This window comes from Pestalotiopsis fici (assembly GCF_000516985.1).
Source record: "Pestalotiopsis fici W106-1 unplaced genomic scaffold PFICI_Scf_2, whole genome shotgun sequence".
Taxonomy (NCBI): Eukaryota; Fungi; Ascomycota; class Sordariomycetes; order Amphisphaeriales; family Sporocadaceae; genus Pestalotiopsis; species Pestalotiopsis fici.
Genome location: NW_006917092.1, coordinates 1994321 through 2005472, shown reverse-complemented (window position 1 = coordinate 2005472; position 11152 = coordinate 1994321). Strand labels below are relative to the sequence as shown.

The 11152-nt window shown below is 49.3% G+C and overlaps 3 protein-coding genes across 3 annotated transcripts; all 3 read left to right on the top strand.

Annotated features, from left to right (window-relative positions):
* Positions 1–2242: 2242 nt before the first annotated feature.
* Positions 2243–3754, top strand: PFICI_02812 (uncharacterized protein; the record flags this gene model as incomplete). The annotated part of the gene is made up of 1 exon (XM_007831393.1): positions 2243–3754. The coding sequence occupies one exon, from the start codon at positions 2243–2245 to the stop codon at positions 3752–3754; it is 1512 nt and encodes a 503-aa protein (XP_007829584.1).
* Positions 3755–4640: 886 nt separating this feature from the next.
* On the top strand, positions 4641–6323 carry PFICI_02811 (uncharacterized protein; the record flags this gene model as incomplete). Its single annotated transcript, XM_007831392.1, has 1 exon — positions 4641–6323. The coding sequence occupies one exon, from the start codon at positions 4641–4643 to the stop codon at positions 6321–6323; it is 1683 nt and encodes a 560-aa protein (XP_007829583.1).
* Positions 6324–6860: 537 nt separating this feature from the next.
* On the top strand, positions 6861–8312 carry PFICI_02810 (uncharacterized protein; the record flags this gene model as incomplete). Its single annotated transcript, XM_007831391.1, has 1 exon — positions 6861–8312. The coding sequence occupies one exon, from the start codon at positions 6861–6863 to the stop codon at positions 8310–8312; it is 1452 nt and encodes a 483-aa protein (XP_007829582.1).
* Between the last annotated feature and the right edge of the window lie 2840 nt (positions 8313–11152).

Here is an 11152-nt window from a genome sequence, read left to right as displayed (position 1 = left end):
TTTCAGAGCCATCACATAGCCGTCGACGATAGATAGTCTTGGACTTACAAGTCGCCTCTCACGCATTCGTACGATCACGCGACCATGTAGTACTGATAATTCACCATGGCAAGTCGTCTCTGATGCGAGTCAAGCAATCAGTTTCCGGATCTCGCAGATCAGCCGGGCTCGAAATACAGCGGCACAAGGGTCACCCTGACAAGACTGGTGGGATGATTATGGTATGGGATGCAACGCGACGCGACCCCTTTCCAGACTGGCCCCATCAAAGGAGAATTAGAGAGGTCCGAACCCTGGATGCAGTGCCTGAAGTATGCCTGCTGGACTTTACTGGATGCATGAAAAGAACCTCCCCTCACAAAGAGGAATATATCACCCATTTTAGATCTTGCAACAATCGTGAGCACGAAGATTGCAGTTGCAGTAACATAGGTACATGGTTAAATGATGAGTGGCGGCGATTTGTCGTGGTGGCATGGGAGAAAAGCGGCCACTTACTGGCTTGGACCCTTTTAGGGTGTTTTGGACCGCGAGAAATCCGAAATCGAGCCGGCCAGATTTCACGCGTGGCCATCAGGTCGCCACGCACCTCGGGTCCAGAGTCTTGACTTGCAGTATTGCGCAAGGTATTTGGGGGGTACTGTTGGACATGGCCGATAGAGAACAGTGATTGTGAGACAGACGCTCCGGGTCAAGTTGTTCAATATCGACAAATTGTCTGCCACAAACTTTGGCTTCACTGGATCCCCTATAATAATTATAATAGCCGAGCTCCCAATCTTGAAGTCTAGTCTTTATACTAGATGAGAATTTCGATCGCTGCCACTACCGAGACCATCTTTCGAATTCCACGTTCGATGCTGAAAACTGGCCCAAATTGCATTCTTGCATTCTGATGATCAACGTCCGTGTCTCGTTGTTTTTGAAACAATCGGGCTGGCGGCGTCGCGAGAACTAGACATGTTCGAGCACGGGTAGAGTCTCTCGACTGCAAGCTGACAGACGTATTCTTCAGGTCATGTCTTGTTGCCAAGAAACTGCGCATTCACCAAAGGTGTTTGCAGTGTGCACCAGTCAGTATTTATCGCGTAGTCTCCGGTTTTAGAGAACGTGGTACGAAAACAGTGACACGCTTGACAGGAGGACCAATGGGGTAAAAACTACGGACGAACCATCATGTTACTGTCACCAGACTACAGACATCTAGAGAAGTGGCAAAAACACTGGTCTTCATGGTTTTGATGTTCCAATAAAGCCATCCAAATATCGGCTGTGAGACTAGTATTAGCAGTGCCACGCGAAGCTCTACCAACCACATGTGTACATAAACTGCATGAAATAAACGACAAGTCTATGCATTCATCATATTCGTGTAGCTATCAAACGACACTTGCAGTCAACTAAAGCTTGATATGCTGTTCGACATACAGAATTATTAAGGGGCATTCAGGTGAGAGCTAATTTGCAATCGAGCATTCTTCTCGCGACATAGACATCCTAGGTAGCCAAATTTTCCGTGATAATAACGATGATGCCCGTGAATGCCAACTCTTTGCGGGGGGATCAGGGATATTAGCCAAGTGGCGAGAGTGGCCTTGGTATTGCCGTTGTAATGGAAATAATTGTGACTTCCGTCTGAGGGGACGACACCGCCACAAACCGAATTTCCAAGTCATTTCCATGGGCACCGGCATTGAAGTGAATCAAGACATGCCCAAAATCTTCCTCTAATGGAAAAGTTCATACAGGGGAGGAGGAGAATCCTACACTACTGGCGCCAGCTGGTTGCTGACTACCCTCAACACAAACAAATTGGACAAGGCAGCTTGATTCAATAATAGTGCGCCAAAGAGCGGTTCTTCCAACAGAATCTACCTCATCAAGGCGTCTCTACCTTTGCGCAGAAAAAGGTACTACGAATCAACTACTCGGCTCTGAAGCTCACTGGCCGAGAAGAACTAATCAATCAGGTCTGTCCCGTTCGACCTCTCCCTTGTCCCCCTTGCATGCCACGTGTAGGCCGAAGTGCAACAGTTCATCTCCCTGGATTGCGTGCCTATGTGTCTTGGCCAATTGATGCCATTCCGGGGGGTCGAGACCTATCAAAGTAGGGATGCTAAACACTCAAGGGAGCTTGGCGTTTTCCCGTTCGGATTCAAAACCATTGTATTAAAGAGCCATCGTTCTTGTGTCAATCTTACTACCCCTTTTGAAATCCTTGAATCCTGATTATTACATCAAAATGGAGCATTCGCTGGGCTACATATTTGGGAAGTTGTGGTTGCGACTGCGAGAGAATGACGTCAAGTACTCACAAATCGCTTTCGACGAGCCATTCTCGGGGCGGCCGAGAAACCAGGCTCTCAGGGATGAGAAGTTTGAGGCATGGCAAAGACAATGGCATCGTTACAAGCATCACTTGGAGTGGCTCTGGACCCTATCGCCATGGTTCATCGCAGCAGCCTTTGGGAAAACGCAACGACGACTGCCGAAAAAGACATCGACATCGTACCTAAACGGGGTTCGCGGCCTCGCCTGCATTATTGTCTACATGTTCCATGCCGTGGGCCTCCACGACACTTTCTTCTTTCATGCCTACGGCGCCGAGCCGGCCGAGAACAATCGGTACTTTACCCAGCTGCCTATCATCCGTGTCATCTGGGCAGGCAAGGGCATGGTGGCCGTCTTCTTCGTCCTGTCGGGCTTTGTGTTGGCGCATTCTCCTCTTCGCAACATTACGAACCATTCGTCGGTGTCGGACGGAATGCTCATTACGGGCTTGTCTTCCTCGATTCTCCGTCGTGGAATTCGCCTCTTTGGACCCACGATTATCATGATCGTACTGACCTGCCTGTATCCAGACAGCTGGGTCGAAGAAGACACCACCGTCTTGGAGCACATGCGGAGATATCTTAATTTGACCATACCTCTGCTGAATCCGTACGATTGGGACAGATATTTCCCGCGGTCCTTTGACCAAACCTGGACGCTTCCCGCCGAGTATCGCGGATCCATGATGGTCTTTCTCATGTGCATAGCCACGGCAAGACTGACTACCGTGGCTCGGAAGGTCGTCATTGTCAGTACGGCTTTCTGGGCTTTGTATCACATGCGTGGCGACATGTACTGCTTTTTGATGGGCATGGCTATAGCAGAGCTTCGGTTCAACCCACTGACCGACGATTTTGCATTCATGAGAGCAAAGAGAGTGTCGAGATCACTGCGGTGCACCCTGGCTGTGACTCTTTTTTTGGTGTCGATATTCGTCCTTAGCTGGCCAGAAGACGGCGACGGCGGAGTCGAACCATACAAGACCATGAACGGTTTCGTCCCAGAGAAGTGGCGCGGAGGTAACGAGGCCTTTGCTCTCTTCTGGGGCTATTTCGCCGCCCCGGGCTTGCTGTTCGCACTCGAGAATCTGCCGTCTGCGCAGCGCCTGCTGTCAACGACGCCCATGCTGTACTTTGGAGAGATTAGTTTCTCTTTTTACCTTCTCCACTGGTCGGCTTTCCAATGGCCCGGACGACACTTGAAGGACTTTTTGGAGAGAGACTTGGAGTGGTCAAGGGATTCGAGCATCTATACCATGCTTGTCGTGACTTTTATTCTCTTGGTCACGTTGGCTGATGTGTTCTGGAGGACTGCCGACGAGGGCTGCGTCAAGTTATCACGAACATTTGTTGATTGGCTCGGTATTCACGACACCCGAAAGTCTTGTGCTGTCGGTACAAGTACTGTTGGACTGCATAACTGAGTGTGGAGAAGATAAGTACATCATGCCAGCTGGAATTTTGCTTGCTCTGCAGATAAGTCGCTTGATGAATTTGCATCGCTCTTGAAAGACTGAAAAGCTTGCGATGTGCTAGTTGAACTGCTGTCAGGTGGAAAAGCTAGGTAATTAGTAGAATATGATGAGTTGTGCCCTTCGAATTGGTAGCGGTGCTATACAGCCACACAGTCACTGCTGGTGTCAGCCTGACCTGCTCCATTCCAGAGGAACTAGAACCCCTCAAAAGTTCCAGCGACCACCGTTTGGCTAATCAATTATGTAATACCGCAGACCATATTCATTGTTCCTTGGAGATGAGGCTCCGGAAACATGTTGCAGCCATGTCCCTGGAGTACCACCTTATTGCTCGAGACAATGCCTCGATACGGAGGTGTGTCCCCGCTTTTGGAGCGGCTGTGTTCATCTGGGTGCATATGTACTTATATATATAGCACCCTATCGCTTCCACCATTGCACCTGCTCTTCGGAGCAATCTAAGCTGTAAATATTCCAGCTTTAAATAAAATCTGCTGATCTAGTCCTTTCCGCCCGGCAAATGATGCCAGAAGTCCAATCGTGTTGGTTACACAAAGATGAATTCTGACCCTTGGGCTATAACGACCTGCTTAGTGGTTGTGGGGGCCGCAGTTGACAAAAATAAAAGTATTCTGGCATCCCGTAATGACCTCTAGTTATATGATTTATTAGTTCAAGAGAGCAAATTCCCCAACATTGCACCCTCGACTACTGCAATGAATACTTTGCCTTAGCATTATCATAAATCTTCGCTTGTGATTTCATGCAATGGCTATTGCTTAGATGGGTATCAGATCCATAATTCCACGCCACAGCCTTTTCAGCAAGCACCATCATGGTCACCGCGGACGGAGATCTTTTGCCCAAGACCTCAGGCTCTTGCAATTCCTTCAACATCGCTGATGAAAACGAGGCGACTTACCTCGGCCTGATCCAGAATGAGATCCAACCTTTCTTTCCCAATTTTGCCTCTGCTCTTTCAAGACAGTCGCCGCTTGAACGGGAATACGGAAGGTGTGCAGCAGTGGATCTGAGCCACAAGTCTGGCGATAGACGTACTTTATTCCTAAGCTCAGACGAGCTACGCCATTTTCTATTAACAACTCCCACATCCCCAAAGCCCGGGTCGGGAGATGGACCTCTACGACGTCTCTTCATCCTGGAAGATCTTTCCAGCAACTACATCTCGATTCTTGGTTCCCACCTCAGGATTCCGCCCAGCTTCTTTGCCGGCCATTATGACGATCCAGCCTCGCCGTCTGGGTTCAATCATCGCAACCCGTTTGAACGCTATACGACATCGCAATTTCGTCTTCGTTACGCTGATTCGCACCGTGCCGAAGTCAATGTTCCGCCACACGAGGCCTCCAGTACCTACACTTATAATACAAATGTATTTCGGTATCTTCATGTTTACAACCCAAACGGGCCTCTTTACGACGAGATGCGGAGTGTTCACGTTCTTTCTTTCTGGAGCTCGCCGGTAGGAACAGACGGCGCCTGGGCTGCCGTGCTGCTCGTAGATCCGCCCCTGGGGAGTCACGTGAAGCACTTGACTTCTAAGCAGCTCGTACCGGTTCGACGTGAGCTGAGAGACGAGAGTTCCATGCCGAGACATTATCTATTTCCGGAACTGAATGCTTTGCGGCAGCTGCCCGAGGATATATCGGCATGGACAGCCAGCCACCAGAGACCACAGTTTGTTTCAGTGTTTGACGATACACTAAACAACTTTGCCTCGCCCGGGAACTGGTCGACTCGGGAGCTGGACGACCCTAGAAAAGCCGTCGAGTGGCCCCGCAAGCTCGTGATCGGTATAGAGCTCAGCTACCTGCGGCGGCGGCACCTGCTACTTCTCCACCTCCAAAATACAAATGTCAAGCCAAATCAAACTCATCGAATAAACTATCTCGCAAATTTCTCCGAGGGTGTACTCTCGAGATGGGACGATCAATACTTTGACTTCATCGCTGGTAGCCGCACAGCGTTGAAATATTTCATCCGAGAGCTTGAGGAGAATATGGTCTCAATGGGGATCATCGCGAAGCATGGAATCACCCCGGGCTCAGCAAGCGCTTTCGGGACAGGAGCAGCAGCAGCGCCGCCGCCGCCGCCGCCGCCGCAATGGGAGGTTGACGGATGGCTGTCCGTCATGGATCTTGCGCATGCCGTGGACGCGTCATTGAATTCGCTGGCGACGACATTCATGCAATATATTACGATCCAGGAGGCCCGGGTCTCGGGCGCCAACGCCCAGAGCCTGTCCAAGATCACCGTCTTGACCATGCTCTTTATACCGCTGTCGACCATGGCGGGCATCCTCTCCATGAGCGATGACTACTTGCCTGGCAAATCGAGAGCATGGGTGTTTTGGGTGGTCTCAATTCCACTCCTGTTTTCGCTCGCATACTTGTATTGGCGGCAGCAGTTCCTCGAGGTGTTGGTAAAGAAGAGATCGAACTTGGCGCATCTTTTTGGAAAAGGGAGAGAAAAATTAAACGACAACTCCTACGTCTAATCACAAGGGAGTAGGATTGATATTGGTGAATTAGAGGACTGTGTATTCTTACCCAAGGCGGGACTTGATAGACTTTTTTGTTATAGTGTCGCAACAAGTAATATACGTAGGTACCTACCTAGGTAGACAGTAATGGTGTTGGGTCGGTGTTACGCAACTTTTTTACCCAAGACTGACATTATCTGTCGTGTCAAAAATGTAAAAGATGGTGTAGGTATGAATTCATAAACGTCTGCGATTGATCCCTCCATAATTGCTGCCTAGCAGGACCCAAAAATTGGGCTTCTGCCATGTGCCGTATCTGCCGGCCCTCACTGGTAGAGATATGAGCTTGACTGTATCTGCGCCCCGATTTTTCTCTCTCACCTTTGACCCCCCACTTCGATCTGTGGAGCTGTCCGCACTTCTAGAAAAACTTGGCATGGGTAGAGGGAATATCTGGAATCACGAACTTTTCATTAACATCAAACCCCACGATCTTTTTTGCCATTTCTAGCGACGACAGTATATTTCTGTGCGGATTCAGCCTCCGAAAACATGGCCTCTGGAATCAAGGGACGGGTTCTTCGCATAGCCGACGAGGTTGGCTTTATCACGCTTAAGGACTCCTGCCGGGATACCAAGCTACTATGTCTCCAAAGATTTGTGCGCATGTACGCCTTTGGCATCTCTTTTCTCGTCTTGGTTGACTTTCTCTCGTCAAAATCGTTTACCGAATCGCAAATCGGGCTGTTCATGACCCTGACCCTTCTCGGCGACGTGCTCGTGAGCTTGGTCTTGACCTCCATCACTGATCAAGTCGGAAGGCGCCGAATTCTGCTGGCTGGGTCGGGGCTAATGATTGCAAGTGGTGTGGTCTTTGCCGCTGTCGACAACTACATTGTTCTCCTCATTGCCAGTATTTTTGGCGTCATTAGCCCGACCGGCAATGAGATTGGGCCCTTTAGAGCCGTGGAGCAATCCGTTCTCGCTCACCTGACGGACAAGTCAAAGCATAGCGACATATTTGCCTGGAACATACTGATTGGCACGGCTGGCGCCGCCCTCGGGGCAGTCTCGTCTGGTTTGACAGTGCATGTGCTCGAGAATGTCCTTGGTTCGACCAAGATCTTTGCGTACCGTATTATTTTCTACGAATACGCCGTTGCGGGTGGCATCAAGTTATTCTCGACAATGCTCCTGAGCAAAAGAGTCGAGGTCGAACCAGTCAAGGTTCCCGAGCCCGAATCTGAACTCGAGCTTGAGCAGGGCCTCTTGTCCGGTGAGGATGATTCCGACAACGACGACGAGTCCAATAGTGCCAACCGTCCTGAAGTCCGGCCAAACGCACGCGTGCCACAGAAACAACGGACTTCGTTATCGGGTCGGCTTCGGTCTTTGCTTCCTTCCATATCACCGGCATCCAGGGCGATACTTTTCCGGCTGGTATTCCTCTTCTTCATGGACTCGTTTGCCTCTGGTATGGCAACGTCTTCATGGATCACCTACTTCTTCACCACGGTCCACTCTCTCCGCCCAGCTACGCTCGGTGTGCTGTTCATGATTACAAACATTTGCGCCACACTGTCCAACCTCTTTGCGGTGCCCCTGGCCAAACGCCTGGGGCCGCTCAAGACCATGACGTTTACGCATCTTCCGTCGGCCGTCTTTTTGGCCGTCATGGCCATTCCGCCGGCCTCGGGCGCGGGCACCTGGATTGCCATGACCTTTTTGACGCTGAGGGCGTGTACCCAGAGCATGGATCAGGCACCCCGACAAGCGTTTCTCGCTGCCGCCGTCTTGCCGGATGAGCGTACCGCCATCATGGGGTTTGTCAATGTGGTCAAGACCCTGGCTCAGTCGGGCGGTATTGGCCTGGCTGGTGTTCTGGCTGATCACAAGTGGTGGGTGGTTCTCTTTGGCGGCGCCGGTCTGCTGAAAATCTCGTATGATTTACTTCTGCTTTGGATGTTCTTGCGCGTCAAGGACCGTGTACCGGCAATGAACTAGCAGTATACCATTTCAAATAGACAGCCAGGATGGTCATGATAATGATGATTATTGGAAGCTAATATCAAGTATCCAGGCAATATGGCTGAGGCTCCAAGCATGTATTCAAAACCCTAAGTATCAATTGTACTAGTTAAATACTTAATCAGTGAAAACTGCGTGAAAAGGATTTAAACGTGTTTCAGGGACTCTTTTCTGCTGCAAAACTATATTCGCAATTTGTGTACTCTAGAGCATAACTCAAAGGCAAGGCAGAGAGTGGGGGCAGCAAATCACCGTTGGCTCCCTCTGACCAGGTCAGATCATTCCTTTCAACCCGCCCCCAAAAGATAGGGTAGTATTGCATTGCCAATAACTGTAAATATTGCGCCCAAGAAAAATGTGATGCGGCTGACATTGAGCAACAGAAAGAGTCAAGGAAACCTAATCGCAATACACACACACACAAACTTTTGAAATTGCGTGGACGGTTGAGGCTGTGCAAAGTTGAGCACATCTTGGCGTCTTTGCCACCACTTGTACGTGTATAGTTTCGAGCCTTTTTCGTTGTCTGACTTTGCGGGCGATTGGGTCCAGCCTCGAATTCAAAGATGGAAAAAAAAAAAAAAAAAAAACCGACCCATGAAATCCCTCGCACATATTCTCATCATTTGAGGGGCCTGACTCAATTTCGACGTTGTGATCTGAAGTAAAAGTTCACCAGAGTGTGAGAATAGCACAACATGCGTCTATAATACCTATCTCTCTACACACAATTAGGTGCTTACAACGTGGACATACATGCCTTGTAGGTTGAGCGTGCAGTCAGTGATCGTCAGATCAGCATGTTGCCGTATATAGAACCATCTATCCCGTCGTGTTGCGTACGTGCAGCAACACCATAAGCCACCCAAGAAGACGTATGCCCATTTCATTAGATTACTCTCGTGGACATGGTCGTTTGTCAACATTGGCTGCGGCGCAGCAGAAATTTGGGCTGCCTAAACGCCGTAGACCCACATGTGACGGAATTGGTGGGTTTCTTGGACGTGTTGTTACGGTACACTCCGCATCTATTATTATACTTGATGCATAGCGTTTCAAACGGTAAACCTAGATCCACCTTATATACAGACAACACATGGAGTGGTTCCTCTTCCGTGAGTTGGCACCAATAGCAAGACCTTGGAAACTTGGCGCTGCCCTTTGACGCAATCGCGTTAACGCAACTATAGAATATCTACCTTCCCTTTTACCCGTGACAGATTTGCCTGTCGTGTTTGATTCTTTCTCTTCTTCTTCTTCTCCGGCCTGCTTGTGGGCAAATCAACATTTGCTTCAACCACGGCCAAGGATTCCACTATAGAACTCAGACTATCACCATCATCTTTCAGATTACGTTGACTGCATAGCCAAACCATCCAATGGCATGGCCCATTATGCCGTGCTTCTCAAATTGTCAATCGTCCCAGAGTTAATCTGTGTCTGAACTGCGGCTCATATGACAAGCCACTACCTGCAATAATCCCTCGGCTGTCCCCTGGCAACTCTTGCATCCGTTTACTATGGGTTCTCTCCTGCGATTTTCGATGATACTATAGAATATCGTCTTCATGGCAGATATTCATAGCACAGTCCGATTGTCAGTGCGATATTCTATGCCTGATCAAGTTGATGCCGAAGATATGCATTCGAGTACAACAGGCAAGGATAAAATCCAAGATATCGGGTGACAAAGACCAGTGACTTCTGATTGACACCTTACACAACTATTGAACACTTATTTCTTCTTCTATAGCGGGAGAGAGTTTCGCGAATTGCTGGATAAAAGATCAGGCCGGCGCAAGTGCCGTGTTTGTCCCCTGAGGCAAGATATGCTGAGGTCTACGGAATATTGCCTCCATCTGACACTGACGACGCAGGCTTCAGTAGACATTCTGATTGGATTTTTGTGCACAGCTACGGACATGAAGAAGATGATGATGGGACGATATACATGCTTCGGACAGAGGTCGTTTGGGCGCGGAATCTTACCATGGTAGACACCGAGGCGCGAGAACAAATTGTGTATATCGCGTAGGCGTATGCGATCTCAAAAAAGCTATACTAAAAGCTATTCCTCTTTTGTCGTCCGTTGATAATATGAATATATTTGAAGGCGTTTGGTTCAAGTGAGTTTATTGTTTCCTTTACTTTATTAACCTACGATGAGATCAGTACCATCGCCAGTTCGTCTATCGGCCTGAACTATAGAGGTAGTCAGTCATACCCACGCATATATATCAAAACAGTCTTGGTCCAAGGAAACGGTATAACATTTTTTGGTGTATAAACGGTTCCCGAGGAACCAAAACGGAGCAAACCAGCCAGCAACCTGAGCTAGGCCCTGGCTGCCTAGCTAAGAGTATTAAAGTGGCCCTGCCACTGCCAAACTAGGGGCGATCTAACGCTGATCAGCAGACCCTAGACGCGGACCCCTCCCCAATGTAGTCCCTGTAGGTGCTAGGGTCATGTTGGTAGCAACGGACTGGGTAATGTAGGTAGCGTGCTCCAGAGATAGACATGTATCAGAAACTCCATTTCAGTTGACGTCGCGCCAATTCGCAAGTCCGCCGAAACGTCAAACACCTTTTGTGTTTCTCGTCTCTTGTTTGCCTCGCATAACCATTTGTCCCTTTCACACGATCGAAGACCTTGCGCCAGCCATCTGCTCTTTCGAACCTTGGCTGCTACATAGCTGGATATATCCCCATTCGACCCTGAATTACTACAGCTCAAAATCCCGCCCGTGCCTGGCTTTGCTCCCAACTCGACGCTAGGCTCCCGAAGGAGCTGCGAGCCCCTGCTTCATTTACAAAGGA